The sequence below is a fragment of the Strigops habroptila genome, chromosome 3 (assembly GCF_004027225.2).
Source record: "Strigops habroptila isolate Jane chromosome 3, bStrHab1.2.pri, whole genome shotgun sequence".
In the NCBI taxonomy this organism is placed as follows: Eukaryota; Metazoa; Chordata; class Aves; order Psittaciformes; family Psittacidae; genus Strigops; species Strigops habroptila.
In genome coordinates, this window is record NC_044279.2 from 24688521 (window position 1) to 24708047 (window position 19527).

The 19527-nt window shown below is 38.4% G+C and overlaps 2 protein-coding genes across 7 annotated transcripts in view; one reads left to right on the forward strand and one right to left on the reverse strand.

The window, feature by feature from the left end:
* The window catches only part of TSPAN12 (tetraspanin 12), a 43052-nt gene extending 38403 nt beyond the window's left edge, over positions 1-4649 (forward strand). For all 3 annotated transcript variants that reach the window (XM_030478897.1, XM_030478896.1, XM_030478898.1), the window contains one exon: positions 3078-4649. In XM_030478897.1, the coding sequence (XP_030334757.1) occupies positions 3078-3383 (306 nt within the window). In that variant the 3' untranslated portion in view covers positions 3384-4649. The remainder of the gene's footprint in view (positions 1-3077) is intronic.
* A 3964-nt stretch (positions 4650-8613) lies between these two features.
* The window catches only part of KCND2 (potassium voltage-gated channel subfamily D member 2), a 291609-nt gene continuing 280695 nt past the window's right edge, over positions 8614-19527 (reverse strand). For 3 of the 4 annotated variants that reach the window (XM_030478894.1, XM_030478893.1, XM_030478892.1), the window contains 4 exons: positions 19259-19357; positions 17581-17676; positions 13315-13562; positions 8614-11778 (listed from right to left, as the gene is read on the reverse strand). In XM_030478894.1, the coding sequence (XP_030334754.1) occupies positions 11601-11778; positions 13315-13562; positions 17581-17676; positions 19259-19357 (621 nt within the window). In that variant the 3' untranslated portion in view covers positions 8614-11600. Of the gene's footprint in view, positions 11779-12527; positions 12681-13314; positions 13563-17580; positions 17677-19258; positions 19358-19527 lie in introns of those variants that run through there. The other variant, XM_030478895.1, reaches the window with a different exon arrangement.

Sequence of the window (19527 nt, forward strand, 5' to 3'; positions counted from 1 at the left end):
TTGAAAGCTATTTTCAAATGTGTTAGTCGTCTTGGACTGCTTTTATTCTGACTGGCTTCACCTTTGATGCAGTCCGTGGAACAGTCTAACCTTAGAGTGTGGTTGTGAGGGAAGTACATCATGACAGATACAAAAACCTTAGAGATTTGTTGTGCTCTGAGGACACGGGGAGCTCTGCCCATCTTGTGGCCAGGAACTGTAGCTTAGACAAAAGGATAGGTAGGAGTTGGTATCTTCAGAAGAATCAAAATTGCATATTCAATATTTTTTTGTATTCTAGCATACTTTGAGTATACTCAAAATTGGAGTATATAAGAGATTTGTTGAATATGCTGATGGTTCTCTTTGCTACTCTGAGAATGCCTTATTTAAGATCTGCTCCTTATTCTGTGATGTTGCAGTAAATCAGAAATACCTGGTTTGTTTCCATTGTAAGACTGAGAAGATAAAATAGCCTTTGTAATAAATATGAATCAGGCCTTTAATCCATAGCTTTGTGGGAATTTGAATCTAATTCTTCTGAATGATTGCTGCAACATTTTATACTGTTTTTGAGTTGTCAATAAGAGCTTCCTGTTTAGTGATAAACTTTTACTTTTGCTGAGAAAAGTATATTTATGTACCCTTTAATTGCAGGCTACCAACTATGAATGTGTTGCATAAGCAGAAATAAAATGCATGAATGTGAGGATAACGGGGGTGGCTGGATATTTCTCAATTTTAAAACTGATTTTGAATGTGTATTAGAGCAGAACTGCAAGAACATCATTAAATGGAGGGAGGCAGTCTATCTAGATCAGGCATAATTCGTCTCAGTTATGTGTCCGTACTGCAGGAGATGCAGGCATTAATGTTACTGCTCTCTGTTAATGGATGTTTCCTCTAGGCAATGAATGAACTGAATTTGAATACTGCTGTGGTTGAGTATTTTTAACTTGACTAGCATGTACCTTCGTTCCTTAAAGTTATTAGAAGTATTAAAATGCAGTCAGCTTCTCTGTAATTAAAAACAAATTTGGAAAGTAGTATAATTACAGCACTGCCTTCTAGTTCAAGAAGACACCAATGTGACATTTTTTGTTCCTCGTCAAGTTCAATTATAATGCTTTTTCTACAGTTTGCGTTGTTTTTTTGGTTTTTTTTGTTTTTCAAATGCCAAAGAATTCACATTCACTCATTGTTCTGTGTCTAAACTATATTAATGTTTAGAAACCAACACAGTCAAATAAGAATGGAGCAAAGAGATTGAGATCCTTTAACTTACTCTCGTACCATTATCATAAAGTACGTTAATTTAATTTAGATCCTCAATGAAAATCTGTTGACTGCAGCATGAATTTTGTGTGTGAAGCAAGAATCAGACCTTTCATCAAATACGTTGGAGACTGTAGCATTTGAAATTGTTGGCTTTGGAGAATTTCAGTGTGATCGAAAAGCGTTATTTATCATGTCCTGTCTTCAGATTCTGTCACTTTGATCAATTGCTTTCTTCTCACAGAAAAGCTATAAGAAACATGTAGTAAAAATATAAATGCAAAAATGACATTTTGAAGACAGTGCCTATCTTGATGGGTTCCTGATGTCTTCTGGGACCAATGCGTATTGGTTATTTGGGGTGTTATCCCATCCAGTCTGTTACTCTGAATTTTCCCTTGCTACCTGTGTTCCTTTGAGTTTTGCAGCTTTGCAGGTTGTGAAGTCCTCCAAAGTTCAGAATAGAGAATAGGCATTGGCTGGTCACTAAGGGCCCCTCTCTTCAAGGTTTTATCCTGTCTGAGACTGGGCATCACCTTTTCTGATCACAAGCGTCATAGCTTGTGTTTGTACTGTCGTCCAGTAGTTCCCAGAGCCAGTGTCTATCTGTGGATCCTTGCTGCCTTAAGAAGGCTTGGGACTTTTCTGAAGCCTTTTACAGTAATTATTAGTTGGCCATGTATGCAAACTTTGGAGCATGCACTGATGGTTTGGAAAGAAACAAATTTCCATTTCTGGGAAACATCAACTTGGGATGTTTTAACATAATTTTTCACCAGACCTTTTCTGTGTAAAAAATAATTATTGTTATTCTGTAAATAATTGCAGAGGTGGTGCGTGTGACCATCTTCCTAATACAGTGTGTGTGGATTGTCACCTCTTTGGAGCAGGGTCAAGCTGCCTGCCTGGGTTGCTTTAAGTAGCAACAGCACAATATATGAAGCAATACTGGATGTTGGTATACCATCATCACAATAATTGGCAGGGAAGTTTCTACATTCAAATCTGAAATTAAGCCAGTTAATTTTAAAATATAGGCAGAATGTAACTAGCGTAAGTGGATATGCTTTTTGCAATAAGTAGGTGCTAGTAGTTCAGAAATGAAAAGTAGGAGTAATGCCACATGTATGTAGTATTATTATCACTAAGTACTAAAGAAAGTCTGTTTGTGTACCCACTGCGTTCTGGAAATTTGTCAGAAGTCCTCCATTAAAGGTTATTTTATTCAATGCTCCTTACTAGTGATTGGAATGTAATGATTTTTCTACTCTCTAGGGACTTTCTGTGGAACTAAATAAGCTGGCATATAATGAGCCCAGATAAAAGAGAAAAGGTGGGAAGAAACACTGATGAGGTTATGCAGGTCTGTAGATCTTTCCTAGAATATTGTTTAAACTTCAGATTGTGGTGGTAATTGTAGAAAATGTCTGAAGAGTTTAAAATAATTGACAGCTTTGAAGATCTGCAAATTAATGAGAGAAACAAGATGGTTAGGAGGATTTTTAAACCTTCACAAAACCAGTTGAGTTTCTTTAAAAATCAGTTGTAGTTGGTAGGAACTCAGAGTGATTTCTGAATTAAAGAGTAGCACAGATCTCTTGGAGCTTACATGCAGTAACCTCTCAGTGTGTGAGAAAACTTAAAGATGTCATTATGGAAGTGATTAAAAAGAAGGCAAAATAATTTTCAAAGTATTGTTTGAAGGAAGGAAGAGAGAAATTTTGGGGAGCCAGGAAAGCCAGCACTAGGTAGGATGAGCTAAACCTTGGGAACTGCAAACCAAATAATATTGACTAACTTTTAAAAATCTTTTTGTTTCATAGGGATGTGGTAAAAAAATGTACACTTTTTTGAGGGGAACAAAGCAATTGCAAGTGCTGAGATTTCTAGGAATCTCTATTGGAGTAACACAGATCCTGGCTATGATCCTCACTATTACTTTGCTGTGGGCTCTGTACTATGACAGAAGGGATCCTGGAACTCATCAGATCATGGCCCTGAAGAGTGATACCTCGCAGCAGCTGTCATGTAATTCCGTGGAGCTACTGAAACCAAGCCTGACAAGGATCTTTGAACATACATCCATGGCAAACAGCTTTAATACACACTTTGAAATGGAAGAGCTATAGGTGATGCAATGAATCTACGAAGTCATAAAGGGTTTTAATTGGGTTTTCTTGTTTTTATTCTGTTCCGTCAAGTATGCCAGATATACCAGTCTTCACGTGAATCAGAAACAGCTGATGGATGGAAGTGAAGGAGGCCAGCAAAGAAAGCATAAGCCAGTCAGCCTCTTAGCCATGGTCTCAGCCATCAAACAGAGTTGAATTTGTTTGTTTGTTTTTTAAAAGGCACTCATTCACTGGGCACAGTAATGTTTAACTTATTGTCACAAGCTGTGTGATGTGTAAAACACTGATTCACTTACAGGCAGACAGAACCTCTAAGGAAAGCATCACAGGAAAGGAAGAGAAATACTCATCTTCTGAAGAAATGACTGATGTTTGAACAAACAAAATGTGACTTCAGTTGAAATTGACTTTTACATTTTTAATAAGCCATTTTGAAAATGTCTTAATCAGGGATCTATGTATATATAATTGTCTGTTTTTGTGTGTGCATGGAAGGCAGAACTACAAGTCAATACTTGGATTTAAAAATTTGCAAGATTTGTAAAAAGGGCGAGATTTTCTTTTTCTAACAAAACCTTTATCTTCGCTGTTATTAAAGATGTTCTAAACTGTCTATTTTTATCTAACATGACTTTAATTTTTAATTTTAAATGTATTAAACAGATTGAAAACAAAACTATGACTCTGGACAATAGACTTCAATTTTCTGAGTAATTCTGGAGAATTCTTCTTTGAAACAATTTGTTCTAAGGACTATTTCTTAAGAAAGAAAGCCTTAAACATTCTTTCCAAAATGGGAATCAATATGGGAGTAGCACATTTTATAGATAAATTTTTTCTCCTGTCTGTGATTCCCCTGAAGGTAGAAACAAAAGTCTACAAAGAAAATGCTTACAGTTCTGGATGCTATTGCAATAATTCTAAAAGTGCATACAGAGAAATTAAACTTTGGCGGTTTCTTCATTAAGAGCTCTCTAGTGGCTTAAAATGCCAACTGGAAACAGAGTTAAAATGTATTTATTGAGATGTGGAAAGTGCATTTTACTGTATTTTTATGAACAATGTTTATTTCATAGGATTATTTTTACAATTGGCCACGCTCCTGAAATGTATATTAGTTCCACTGAGTACAGTAGTCTGTGGCAAATGGGTTTTTACATAATATTACATTTTAAAAATTCTTTCATTTGTTTTGGGATTTGTAAAAGAAAAAAAAATCAGGTGTGATTTGGTAGACAATAAAATTACTTTTGTCTTAAATTCTGTAATGGCTTTTTTTATTTTGAAGTCCTAGAGCGTGAATGCTTTGGATGGCAGCTGGGAGGGTCCCTCTGCTAGTGTGAGTTAATTTGATGTGTCTTTACCCATTCCACTTATTCTGTTGTGGAGAAACTGCATTGTAAATTTCATTTTCTTTTTTATTGCTTCTGAGAAAGCTTCTTTAGGGGCTCATGAAATCGAGCTCTTCAGTTGTGTGGGCTGTTGTTTGTTTTTCAGCAGTCTGTGTGGGGGTGTAATTATTTCACGGGTAGTATTGCAAGCAAAATTACCTTTCTGGTTTTGCACCTCTCCTGCAGATGCTAATACTTATTTTGGGAGGTAAGAAGGCGGCTGAAGGATAGACCTTCCCAAAATTTTGCTTGGAGTATCTTTGTCAGAAATATTTCCTCATGCACTGATTGGGAAGCCTTATGCCCAGCAGTACTGCACATGTACAGCAGAATTCCATCCTTCCACTGCTCAGCTGGGACAGTGTTGCCGTAGCTAAAGGTGAGGTTCCTGTGTAGACAAAGCAGATGTCTGATGTAGACATCTGTAGATGTCCAGAGCCTGGATGTAGACCAGCTGTAGACCTCAGAGTGCTACAGAGACCCGTTATGCTACACAGTGGATTGAGCCATTGCTGGAGTTCTTTTACCCTGTTAAAAAAAACCCAAACAAACCACAAATTGTGGAAACTTTGGATTGTGGTTTGCATGGATTACATGTACGCAGGTATATCAGCTGTGGAATTTCACCATAATATAAAAAAGGGCAGGAAGAAGTCCTGCCCTTTGTCCAGGAAGTCCTGACACTGGGTTTTACCAAAGGAGTGTCTATGGAAGCTCATTTTAGCCATGCTTCAGCCATCTGAAGTCTTCCCATAGGAGGAGGTTGCCTGTGAGGGTTGTCTGCGTATTGTCTTGTATCCGGGTTAGAGCTCATGAAGGAGCAAATACAGCAGGCTGGGCTAGGGAGATGCCTTGGGGGAGTCCACAGCTAGAATTAAGAGATACTGACAGTCCGGGTCATTTGGGTTTAGGCTTCCCCAGTGGTGAGGAAGTGCTGTCATTAGGTGTAGCCAGGTTACTTCAGGAGCAGAGGGATTTTTTTGGTAGGGCTCCTTTCAAACAGGACCAACCTCCCAGACCGGTGTTTGTGGACCCTGACAAGAGTGACCATCCATGAGCAGGGTAACCTCACTTGGGCTTGGCCGCCCAAATCCTGAGCCAGTCTGCATCCAGTATGGGCTAGTTTCATTAGGGGAAAGACCTGCATGCCGGGAATGATAAAAAGTATTCCCTTCCCTAGCAAGGGCTACTGTGTCTTCTGAGAAAGAATCCTTCTGAGTTGCTGAAATAGGTCTTGGCTGTAAATTGGAACACATTCAAACTTTTTTCTTTCCCTGTGCTCAGGCTCTGAGGGGTGTCTGTTTTTCTAGGGCTTATTCAAAGAGCCTGAACATTGATTGACAAGGCTGTTGTGAGCCTGTTCTTTTCCTGTAGAGCTTCAGGATATATGTAGGAGAGAGGCTGCTCGGCGACAGGAACATGTAGAGAGAGTTGCAGCAGTGAAAACTACTTCATCTTTTTATTTCCATTTTACCCTGTTTTTCAGGAGTACCTGGAGGAGAAGGAATGGTGTGTTCTCTCTTCACTGCAGCAAAAACTGTAATGAACCAAATCTTGTTGCAGCAGACAACTATGGAGCTGCTCCTTAATGTTTTTCACAGGTCACTTAATGTCAAGGAGACCAACTGAGTTAGAAAAGGGGTCACCCTCTGCCTGCATTAGGTGTTTCTGTTCAGTCCCGTGCATCATACTGAGTCCATGGGACTGTGTAGCTGTGGGGCTCAGCAGGTTTTGCACCATCCAGTCATGAGAGCAAGAGGATGCTTTTAGGAGGCAAAATTTGCTATTCCTGGTCTTTGGGCAAGGTACTGGTTTGTATGACAAGGCTTTCTGAAGGAAACATAACTATATTTTCTCTTCTTTATAACAGTTAATTTTGTAAAAACAACCCATAAATACAAGGGAATATATAAATAATAGTAAAAGGAGAGGCTGTTGGTCTCAGTGACTATACAGGTAAATATGATGGGGGGGGGATTTTCAAATAGTTTCTGAAGTTTTTACTGAAAAAGCATTGTACTGGGTTTGTGTAGCAAGGTTTTGGTAGCAGGGGGGCTGCAGGGATGGCTTGTGTAAGAAGCTGTAGAAGCTTTCCCTTTGTCCGAGGGAGCCAGTATCAGCTGGCTCCAAGACAGACCTGCAGCTGGCCAAGGCCAAGCCCATCAGCGACAGTGGTAGTGACTCTGGGATAACATAGTTAAGGGGAAAATAATGTGCACAACAGCAATTGCATCCAGAGAGAGTGAAATCCAGATGAGTGAAAATATGTGAGAGGAGCATCCCTGCAGACACCCAGGTCAGTGAAGGAGGGGAGGAGGTGCTCCAGGCAGGACCTGTGACACCATGGAGAGAGGAGCCCCTGCTGGAGCAGGCTCCTGGCGGCACTTGTGACCCCATGAGGGACCCACACTGGAGCAGTTTGTGAATGCAGCTTATGGGAAGGACTCACGTTGGAGAAGTTCAGGGAGGATTGTCTCCCATGGGAGGGACCCCACGCTGGAGCAGGGGAAGAGCGTGAGGAGTCTTCCCCCTGAGGAGTAAGGGGCGGCAGAGCCAACGTGTAATGAGCTGACCACAACCCCCATTCCCTGTCCCCCTGCACTGCTGGAGGGGAGGAATTTGGGAGTAAGGTTGAACTCAGCAAAAAGGGAGGCATGGAAGGAAGGTGTTTTTAAGATTTGGGGTTTATTTCTCATTATCCTACTCTGATTTGATTGGTAATCAAATTAATTTCCTCTCCCCAACTGAGTCTGGTTTGCCTATGACAGTAACAGGTGAGTGATGTCTCCCCTCCTTATCTTGACCCATGAGCTTTTTGTTAATTTTCTTTCCCCTGTCCAGCTGAGGAATGGAGTGATAAGATGGGTTTGGTGGGCACCTGGATTTAGCCAGGGTCAATCCACCACAAGCGTTATGTTTATTACATGTGAATTGCTGTTATTGAAGTTGGATTGCATCTAAAACTTCAAGTTTTAGATTAGTCTTGTGTATAGAGACTTGTGTATAAAGTTTTAGTTTTAGTTTTGTGTATAGATAATGAAGGCAGGTAAGAAACTAAGGTGTCCAGGTGATTACATATGTCTGCCTTTGTCAATCAAAATATGTTGTTCATTCCTGACTGCTCTTTTAGCCTCATGTTGACGTATCCCGTTGGCTGATTGCTATTCCAGAACTTCTGATAATCTTCAGATGTTCCCATGGTTGATGGGAAGATAAAGTCCTGGTGGGCCCCAGGTGCAGGAAAGAGAGTCTATGACCTCCTAAGCACCCTCCCCACTTAAAATGTAATGATCCTTAGATTTCACTAATTTATCCTTTTCCAGTCCAGTTTGTCTCCAAAAGCCACCCTTCTGTCTGGAGCAGCTGAGGTTGCATCGTGCTCTCCTCTGCAAAAACCTTCTCTGGGCAGTCAGCGTGTTTCCATAGCGAGTATATCCCACACCTCAAATGTAAAGTGTACATTTTCAGTTTGTCTCCTGTAGCTATTTTATGAAAACACAGTCATTCTCCTTAAAAATGTTCTGGGAGGTTCACAGGCAGGTATTACTTTTACCTTCCCTCCTCCCCAGTGCAGTTAGCTCCTGGCAGAGGTGGCTGTCACACATGCCAGTGCCATGGTATGCACAGCTGGTAGATCAGCATCATCTGCTCTACCAGTCACCCTTTCTAAGTGGTCCATGGGGTGGTCTTACCTGCTGTTACGCTACAAAAGGATCTCGATCTCATTTGTGCACTAATATTTTATCAAGGGAATTTGATACCAGGTTTGAGGAGGCTCTGTAGCCTTCCTTAGAGAAGGAAAAAGGTTCCATATTAAGTTATTGCAAAACCAAGTCGACCCATTCAAGCATGCAGATGTTTTATTTAAATACTCCTCAAATGTCTATTTATTCAGCATAGCGTGTATTATGCTGCCTTCTGAAATACGATATATGACTGTCAAACAAAATTGTCAAAACAACAACCTTGGTTTCTTTGTATGATACACAGAAATAATTACATTTCATGTACAGTACAGGTGCATTTTACACAGTCATCAACAGTCATTCACTACCAAAACAGCATTTAAATCACCTAAAACACCAAAAGAATGTGTATTTCCCAAATTCAGAATCGATTAATGATTTTGCATGTGACATGGAAATAGGTGACAGGACTGGAATTCTGCAAAATTATACTAAATTATTCCTTCAGCTGCATTTAAAAGATGAAAATACAAGTTGCTTCAGGGGTGTAACTGTTATGCAAGTGTATTGCTGTAGTACGTTCTTTTTAGTCCATATGTAAAGAATAAAGAGATTTTAAAAGATGATGGAGTGACTAGGTTTCCTGGGTTGTATGTAGTCTGTCCCAAAGTGGGTTTAGTAATTGCCTTTTTGCATTATTTACCTGATATAACTAGTCAATATGTACCATGTGGCATAAAGAAGTTGTTGCAGATTGCTAGTATCAAGGCAAACTGGTAGGGATGGAACATTTTTTGTATGAGTAACCATGGGTAGAAGTAGGATGCAAATAAAAACTCTGGGTCCATTCTGCCTCTCCTTTAAACCCCATTAAAACTACATAATCCACCAGTTTCTGCAGGTCTATTGCAACTTTCCAACAGGGTGAAAGAGAGGAGAGCAATGTCAGGTAATCTATCGACTTCAGCAGAGTTCCTCAGAAGGACAGCCTCTGCTTCTGCCCACTGTTAAGGTCTGAAAGAAATGTAGAAGCTCAGATTACAATAAGTTATCCTGATTTGCAGAAAAAGTGGGAAATTAATTGCAAATGAACCAAGCTCCTGTATAAGTACATGATAAGAGAGTAATGCATGACACTGTACTTTTTTAACTGCAGTTTAATTCTAGTGTGTGATGATGTTTTTTGGTGTATATACTGTAGCATGATAGTCCATCATCTGCTCTTTAATCTCTGTTGTCAGATAAAGACCAGTCCTTGTGTGCAGTAAAAAGTGTATCATCAGCAAGTTTCAGGTTTTAGTGGGTATTTTCTCTTAATGTAAATTTTCAGGTTGGTAGAATGCTAGCAAACACTACACTATTCAAACTATTAAATAACTGTGTTAATCATTTATTGTAATGGCATCTAATGCACTGAGTCTTTTGATTTATATGCGTATTTTATTTTGCAGACATGCAATTATTTCTGATCCAGTGTTTTTGATGTATATATGTATGTATTGATATGCACATATTCCATGTATATTTGATGTATACGATGTATGGTATGTCATGAATATAGGAAGGATTATGATACATTTAATGCACTCTCATGAAGAAAAATGATACTTTTTTATCAGAAAGGTTTCTGGTAACATCAATGTCTTTTAAAAATGAAGCCAAAAAGCCTTAACTAGTAAAGCCTTCATATTAGCTATTAGGCCTGCCCATGTAGGCAAATTCCAATTGCAATAAATCATATTTTTATAGCTTTGGGACCCAATCCATTATTCTGTCAGTGTTCTTAGGTAATTAAATATCTTCACACAATATAAATTCTCAAACAAGTTTTAGGATGCAAGTTTACAGATAATGACAAAAAGAATTTAGCCATCATTTTTACTGAATGTCTTCCAGCATAGCTAATGCTGTGGATGCTGCAGAATGTCAACAAGGAAGGTTTGGAGATAAGTGTTAGCTGATCCCAAAAACACCTTTATGGTAATTTTAATTCAGATACGATTGATGCTGTAACGGTACACTGCGACGAGAGGTTTGTTCTGAAAATACAGAAGCAGACAAGATGTCTACGGATGAAAGGACTGTATTGATTCATCAGTAGGCTTGAAATCCCAAACAGTACTGCAACAGTACCCCCACAGTGCTGTTGGAGTGTGTAACAAACTGTCATAGAAATAGAGGACAGTGGACAAAAAAACCAATGACTGAATAGGTCATTTGTGGTGCACGGTTTGGCTGTAAGGTTATTTAAATGTTTGCCAATAGAAGTTTATAGTGTAGATGAAGTTGTGTAAAATACCTTAAAAAAAAAAAAAGAAATCCTGATTCCTGATACAATGGGTGTACAATGACTTATTGCAGTTGTAACAGTACCTAGGAAGCAAGATAAAACAATAATAAATATTGAACTAACTGAACACCTTTAGTTCACTAATGAGTGTTTGAATAAGAAATACTGCATTTTTCAAAGGGAAGTTATTTGTACAACTACCATGGGACATTAACAATCAGCTTGTTGTAACTGCATGGAAATGCCCCTTTCTACAGTAATATTTTATCATGCCTAATCTGAAAAACAACAAAAGTAAACTGAGATCACAGCTCCAAATAATTTCAGCATGCATTATGGTTGTAGTTCTTTCAGTCAGTACAATCATATTTCATATGAGCATTTTTTCTTTAATTTTTTGATAGTTCCTCATCCAGTTTGTGGTTTATTAACAGGAAAAAAAAAGAGACACTTTATCAAAATGTTTCTCATTGTTTTGCATTCAGCAGGAACACAGGTTTGTTTCTATTTTTAGTTTTGTGGTTTTTGTTTATTTTTTTTTTTTCTAAAAAGAGCTCTCATGATAAGAAGAAGCATCAATGGGGACATTTCATTGTGCTCATATAGTAAGTCAGGATGGTCACAGAAGATTCCACCGCGCCTCAGTTCAGACAAGGGGTAAGAAACTCCTTTTGGTTCACACGCTATGACACCGAAACCCACAGTGTTGTGTTTCTCCCAGACCTCTCGCTCTGTGGCTGCTGGCGCACACATCAAGGGGTGTTGTCTTTGTCGGCTCTCTCATTCCTCACTGCTTGAGCTCAGCTTGCAAGTGGTCTTTATGCTAGTTTAGAAATAACTCCTTCTTTTATAAAGCAGATACTCGGACAATGTTTCCTCCCGAATACTCGGGAGTCTCTGGCCTATCGTCTCCTTCAGGTGTGGTGACTGGAGGTGTCGGGATGCTAATTATTGCTGTAGTGACATAAGGCTGCTCACAGTTTAGTTTAACGCACTCTTCCACTTTGGCATTTAAGCTGGAACGGCTGGAGGAGGAAACCAACATCCATGAAGAAAGAAAGTCCATGTTACTGCAAACCTCTCATGCTCATTCCATTCCCTCAGCTGTCTATCTCCATCCTGCCCCATTAGAGAACTCAGAGGTGCAAAGTGGCATCCCCCCACCAGCAGCAGGTGGTCCAGGGCTATGTCCATGGACAGGCCCCCTTTCTCCCTTCCTTCACCATTTCAGCACATCTAAAAGTTTCTCAGCCCATCACCTAAGTGTTTCTGAACAAGAGAAGCATCTGAGCAAACTTTGCATAGCCAAATAACTAGCTATGCAGAAAAGTAGAAACGAAGGGCCAATCTCCTACAGATTCCTCCATGCTATGCATATTTAAGAACATTTTGTATATTCTGTATCCTCAATAATAAGGCACAGTGATATATGTGCTAATTAAAGTTGATTTAACATGTTCGTGGAGCTGCTGCAGTACCTCAGCATCATAAGGACCTTTTAAAACTCAGACTGGTTCAAGGTGAGAATGGCATTTTGTGCTTGTGTTTTTAGCTTGTATTTTAACACAAAGCTAGTGCTTGGAATTATGGTGCAGGCAAGTCCTCTAGTAGAGAAAGGATGGATCCAGGCAGAATATTTCCTGAAAAGCTAAAACAGATTGGAGCTTTGTGCTGGCCAAGAGGTCTCATTGCACAACAGCTGAAAAACTTTAGTACCTGCAAGCTGCTGGGTTGATCATGAAAGTGAAGCCAAACTTAGTAACTATAAAAAGCAAGCTATCAAATGTAACTTAACAAGACAATCTCTATAGCAACTAGCGCTGAAAACGCTGCTTCTTTAAATGGTGGCATGTTTGAGTTCAATAGAAAACACTTCTGAGCCTCCTAGGCCCCTTGCTGTGTTTTCAGAGGTGGTGTTTCGATGTATCTGAAAACCAAATGGTTTATTTGTGAGAGTATAGAGACATTCAGTAAATTACAAACTCTTCACCTGCACTTTCCTCACTTTTGTAATAACTCCTCAAAGTAGCAAATAATTTTTTTTTTTTTTTTTCTTTTTTTATTTGGAAGAGTCTTTCTTATGACTCTTATACTTACAACTCTGGAAATCAGTTTTATTTCTCTCCTCTGTGGAAATGTGAGGAAGTCTCATTTGTCCTATGCTTCCAAACCAAAACAGTAGGAGCAGACCTTTCTTTCTCTTCCCACTTGCTCATCTCGTATATCTGAATCGCACATTCTTCTATTCTAGATTTTTCCATGGCATATAACATTTGATGCTCTATTTCATTTGAGGTAACTGGATGTTATTTGCTGCAAATAGTACATGGTAGTTTGTGGGGAGGGCAGAAATGGATATAGAGACACTATTCTGTTATCTTGGACTAAGCTTGGAGCAAACTGAGTGCAGGATGTTTCAGTCCTAGTATCCATTTTTGGATGAGTATTTGACTTTCACCTTTAGCCTCACAGCCTGCCTATGGAGGCCACAACACCTCTACATCCCTTCTCTCATGAAGAAAGGGGCTTCAGCCCTCTATGTGCTGATGCAGGTGATGTACCTGTTAGACAGAGGCGTCCTCTCCACACATCTGATCTGGATGGTGCTGAGCTCTTGTACGCTGCCTGGGCGGCTGCCACTGATGTTGGTGTTTGGGATGTGGTAAGTCTTTTTATGTCTTCGCGAGCAGCAAGTGCTGGTAACACCTTGTTGAGATGAGAGAGACGGGCTGTGGCTTGGGGGTCTGTTGACTGTAGAAACCTCCATACAGCTCTCTTCATAGACTTGCTCATCCACGAACTCGTGGTTCTAGCCCAGAGGAATCCAACCAAGGGACAAAGAACACACAGAAAGATAATTAAAGTGAACATATTGATCATGATTGTTTAAAGACTTAAATTGACACAACTGAATAAACTGAGAAGTTAGACAGCTTATTCTTGATTATAGTATTTAGCCTGTATTATCCTGGGATGAATACCAATAGAAATGTAAATGCTGGAACAAAACTCTCAGAGCCCTAAATAAGAAAATGTTAATCCAAATTACTTCGTAAAATAGCATGTGATTGTAATGTAGCTTGCATTATAAATATCTGTATAATCTATGAAATGCCATAAAATAGAGGATTATGTTTATTAATAAAAATGCAAGTGGTGCTTATGTAAATACTCTAAATGTCATTTGGAAGTAAATAAGATTTATTATATTGAGCTATAATACAATAAAATCCATAAATATTGTCCAAATGAGTTTATAAAGCTTCCTTCTGAATTACATATTAGAAATCAGGATATGAAATAGTGTGGTTTGAGGTATGCAGCTATGTAAAAGAAAAAGATTCATGAAAGAGAAGTTTTGATTAGAGAAGATGAGATCATTATTTAAAAGCATCCAAAAGTTCCTAATTACAGGAGATGGATGTATTGAAAGCAGTTTAGAAGACTGAACATTTAGTTAAATGAAATACTTCATACAATTTTTGCTTAATGTCAGCATAGACAGTTGTTTTGTAGAGTTGTCATAGAGCTGAATCCAAATTCACACAAATGGCCAGTTTACATTGGCTCAGTAGGTGATTAGGAAGCATTTCACACACAGCCATGATTTCCATATTTTCTTTGTGTGCAAAAGAGCGTGAAATGGTAGTGTTGCTTATAGTGGGGGGGAGAAAAGGGGAAGGAATTTTTACAGTCATTTTAAAGTAGCAGCCCAAACTAAGCAGAGGTTAAGATACATTCATGTGCAGTTTGGGAAAGCCTCCTTTTAAAAAAATAAATCTTTCCATTTACTGCTGGAATCAGTCTGCATATCCTGGGAATGGTTTGGGAGAATGGCTTAGGGAGCATGGTCTGGATTGTTGTACACTCAGTCTCACTCACTTTGAATTTGTTATCTTGCTGCGTTTTTGTTTTCCCCTGAAGAATGATGCACTAATTGGAAAGGTGCTGACGTGGTTTTTTGGGAGAATTACAGTATAGTGCTAATATAAAATATGTGAACAAAATAAATCGAGTAACAACTGCGGCCAAGTGTTTGCAACAAACGGAAATACCTTTACAGGCATATTATTATTTCCATTTCTTCTGTTCTTCGCTCAGTTTGTGTGGAAGTGAGTGGTGTCGAAGAATGCAAATTTTAAGTGGAAAGAAAGAACTTGCTTCAGTAAGGTATATGCCAGTCACAATCAAGTTTTTGAACGTGCTTGCACAGTGGACATAAAATTCAGAGAGAAAAATTACCTAATCACCCGCTTTAGATTACGTTCAGTGGCTTGCAGTATGTTTGCCAAGAACTCTGATAGTTTTCTGGTTAAAAGTAATTTCGTGCTTCCTAAAACTTTTATGGAGCAACCAACAAGAATTCAATTTGTAAGGTCCATTAAAGAGGTTTATTGAGTGAACTTTTAATAGAGATTGGAAACATTTTGAAATGATATAATGGCTCAAATTAATAGATTTGATTATACTTATTAATTAACTGTTCTTTAATTAGCTAAAAGTAGCCTGTAAAATATAACTTCCAGTGCAATTATTTTCATTATTAATGTAATTTTCACAGAATCCCATAACATTATTCACTCTGCCTTTCTTAAGTGGAAGAGATATTATTCTATTGACTTTAAAGTGCCAGAAAAGAGAAAATAAATATGCCTTTGCTTAGTATCATCTGCGCTGACGCGTAAATCATGTGATATTTCAAAGGCTGATGAGAGGCTAAGAATGCACCTCACCCTTGCTCTTATAACATGAACCTGCAACTTGCCAGATTCCACAAGCTGAGGGCCCAAAATCTCAAGTTCCCACTTAAATCTTAGGAATGCATGATCTGCAGAATACAACTTGGAACCCCTGTATATACTTTTGTGTTCATGTGCCATATTAACTCACTGCCAGTAGCAGGACCCAACAAACAAGAAAAAAAGAAAGTAGACTCCATGCAAATTTAGGAAATAAGATAATACTTGCTTTATAGACTTATTAAAAAACAAAAACGTAAAAAACCCCAAACCAAACCAACCAACCAACCAAACGAAATAAACAAAACAAAAACCTAACCAAGCTTTGTTTAAAATAAAAGAAGAAAAAGAAAAGGCTTACACATAGTCCACCATTATGATTAGAGGAAATGTATTAGCAGCCAAATTCAGTTCCCACCAAATGAATACAATTTTTTTTCCATGATTTCTATGAGCATTTGACAAGAACTGTGGCTACTACTAGGGTTTTAGAATATGTTTGTAATGTTCAACTGTGGAACAATTTTTAAGATGGATTGTTATTATCAGGTTCTAGTACAAAATGTCTCAAAAATGTTCCATAAGGACCCAGTCTGAATCTTGGCAAAGAAACCACATTATACTCTGAATAGGAAGCAAGATGGTTTGTCCTACAGCACATTATATAAAAATCAATACTCCAAAAGGAAGAATGAAGGAGGCATAAGCACCTGTCAGATGACATATTACTATCTAAGTGATGTAACAACTAAGCCATTTTATTTATAAAAAAATGCTGTTGAAAGAAGAATATTAAATTATATATACATCATAGTTTAATTTAGCAATGTCTATTGTGGGAAAACATATTTATTCTTTTTTTCTTTTTGAGAAAGAGCGGAAAGATTTTCACAGTGATCTCTACCGAATATAGCAGAGGCATTACCAGGTGTTTTAATGAAAATCTAAACCTAGATGACAAAGACAAGACAAAATAGCATAAAGTTCCACTATGTATAGAAAACTTCAAGAGAAATCATATAATTTTTACATGCAACTGAAACTTATAAAACTAGGTGTAAATTTGTAAATGATGGCTTAATGGATGTTGACCAACTTACCTACAATACAAGGTAAATTCTACATGGCAATATAACCCCAGCAAAAATATAAAAATACGGGGAGACAATTTTAGCATGCTCTATGTGAAATTCCCAAATCTACAAAGATTAAATTCAATATAAATAATATTTATGCTCTTAGTTCCCTAGGAAATTATAAAGAGGAAACAACATAAAATTTGGGATGATTAGTGCTATTGCTGTGACGTTATCTGCCCAGAAATACACTCTTAGTAAACATGGCAGCTCTTACTGAGTCATAACTTGGCCGTTTACTAAGTTTACTGTTCTTAATGGCTGTCTAATTATCCAGGTATTGACCAGGGAAATACATAAAGAGTACATAAGAAGTAGTCCTTTTGATTTATAGGGAGTTTCAAATCCAGATGAGCATATTTGGGCTGTTATGAATTACATCAGTGATTTCTACAGGGATCTCAGTGTCTAAACCGAAGCCAAAAGGCTTTGAAGCTTTGCACCTGCATCTGGATTAAGCACTTGAAGTTTCAAAACTACTTGCTGGGGGATCCTCTTTTACAGTAATTTTGGCAGGAATCACATTGACATCAGAGGAAACACCCAGCAGCTCTCCCTGAGCCCAACATTGGCTCAGGCGAAAACTTGCTTTATCTGTACTGAATATTGAATATATAAGGACTACAAATTGTGTTTTATGAATTATGCTGCAGAAAAGTGCAAATGATAACATTATGGAATGAATGAAAACCATACTGAGGGTCACACATACAGCTTGGTTGCACTAATGTAATCTCACTGATGTCAGTATCTTTCATGCTAGATGAGGCTCTCATCCAGGATGTCTCTTATTTATATGCAGTCTGTATAATGCCTTAAAATAAGACAAAATGGCTTTTCTTCCCAGCTAACTACTTTAATTTAAAGGTTTATTAATTAGAAGAAATAATTGAAAACATTCAAACTAGGCTGGTGTTGGAATTCACAGGAAAACACAGATCTCTTTTCTTACCGTAGTTTTTTCCAGGCAATGAAGCAGGTGGTGGTGCTGTGTTTCAAAGGAAGAGCCAGATTTGCTAACAAAGGCCTGTTCTTCTTCAGTGGAGGACTGTTGATACATAGAACTCTGTATTATTCTCATACGTGAACAAGAGGGCTGTTATCCAAATATTTGATCAGAACTAATCTGGATTGTACACGGTAACATAACTGCAATGCTTCATCTACACCGTATAACCCAAATTATTTCGGATCTGAGTTCTCTTTTGCTTATTTGTTTTTTAATCAAAATATTTTCTTTCCTGTCCTTGCATCTCCTTTTAAAAGTTTCCAACTTAGGTCTTTCATGCATAGATGGAATAACACGATTTACAAATGCAATCAACATGTAAGCTTTGACTATTGGATCAATGCATGCTTAAAATTATCATAAATTTAAATGACAGTAGACTTTTTTTCTTTTTTTTGCTCTAGGTATGTGGCTCATTTGAAGGAAATTAAACATAGTTGTCCTCCTGGGATCATTTCATAGCACTAAAGAATTTGCAGTATTGCTGCTTACACAAAAATTCATGTCACTGATCCCAATCTGCTGAGTTTGGAAAGCATATAGCAGATGTTACTTACAGAGTATAAAGAATTAAGTAGAAAGCATTCACTGTTTATTAACTGCTTTCATAATTATTCACTAGAAAGCAAAAAACTGAATAGGGAAGGAAGTGGGATAATAGGAAAGAAATTCAGTTCAACTTTGGGATATTTGAAATCTGCATGGCAATTGAACTATTTGGTGTCTTTTTAGTTCAAAGATTTGAGTTCTTTCAAGCGGAAGAGGAAACAAGGGCTGTGACTGCTCATCTTTTATGCTAGACCAGACAGATGCACAGCCACTTCCTCCTCTTCTGGCTATAGGTTAAAGCGCTTGGCATTTTAACACATATTGAACAGAAAGGGCATAGAGGAATGAAAGCCTTCCTGTATGCCCCAGGGAATTGCCTGAATAGCAGAAAATGTCAGGGATTAAGAAGCTCTGTGTCTTCAGTCTTTCTCAGCTGGGTACAGCTCCAAGCAGCCAAGGGACTGTCTCCAGCATGTGGGTCGCTGTGGTTCCCAGTCCTAGCCGCTGCCTGGCGCTTGGTCCTGGCTTCCTCAGTAGGTATAAGGGGGGGTGGAATTTCTTCAAGTAACACTGGATTTCAATGCATTTGATATAATCACCAAGATTGTCCTTAGAGCAAAATAGGTGCTTCCAGGGAATGCTTTTCAATCTGCAACATCCCTCTGTGCAAACAATACCCCAGAGCTACCTCTTTCCCTCACTAACAATGAAGCCTGGTTTTGCAGCCCGTGATCTACCTGTCTAAAGCCAAATGAAACAAATCTAACCTACTTCCTAAGAGGCAAATGCTCTTTACTTTCTTAATGAGGTCTCCTAACTCTAAAAATGTGGGTTACATTTGAATCCAGCATGTCTATCTGGCCATTTTCCTCATCTTTTCATCCCCCGTCATCTACTCTCATAAGCTTCCTTCAACAATAGTAATTGTCCAATTTATCCTTCTTTAATCTACCTCTAAATATAACATTACCTAAAAGACCCAAGCTGACTTGCCCTGATGATAAATAGAATAAGCCACTGCTGGACTGTCATTAAGCTGTTATTCTGGAGCTGGAGGATATGGGAACATTACCTGCTGCAGCTGGTTACTCAGTAAGCCATTTCGTTTGCTCTGCATGTAGGCATTAGCACTCCCACTCTTTGCCGCACGAATTCGAGCAAGTCTGGCTTTCTGTGTAAAAGGACAAAAGGAAGAGTGTCACTTGTGCTCATATCTATTATTCTGTTTATCTAAAACCACTAATTGGAATCAGCTGCTTATGAATACCAATATCATAACGATGGAAAGGCTGTATTGCATCTGTCCCCCAGGTGGAGCAAAGCATGAGTGTCTTCCCATTT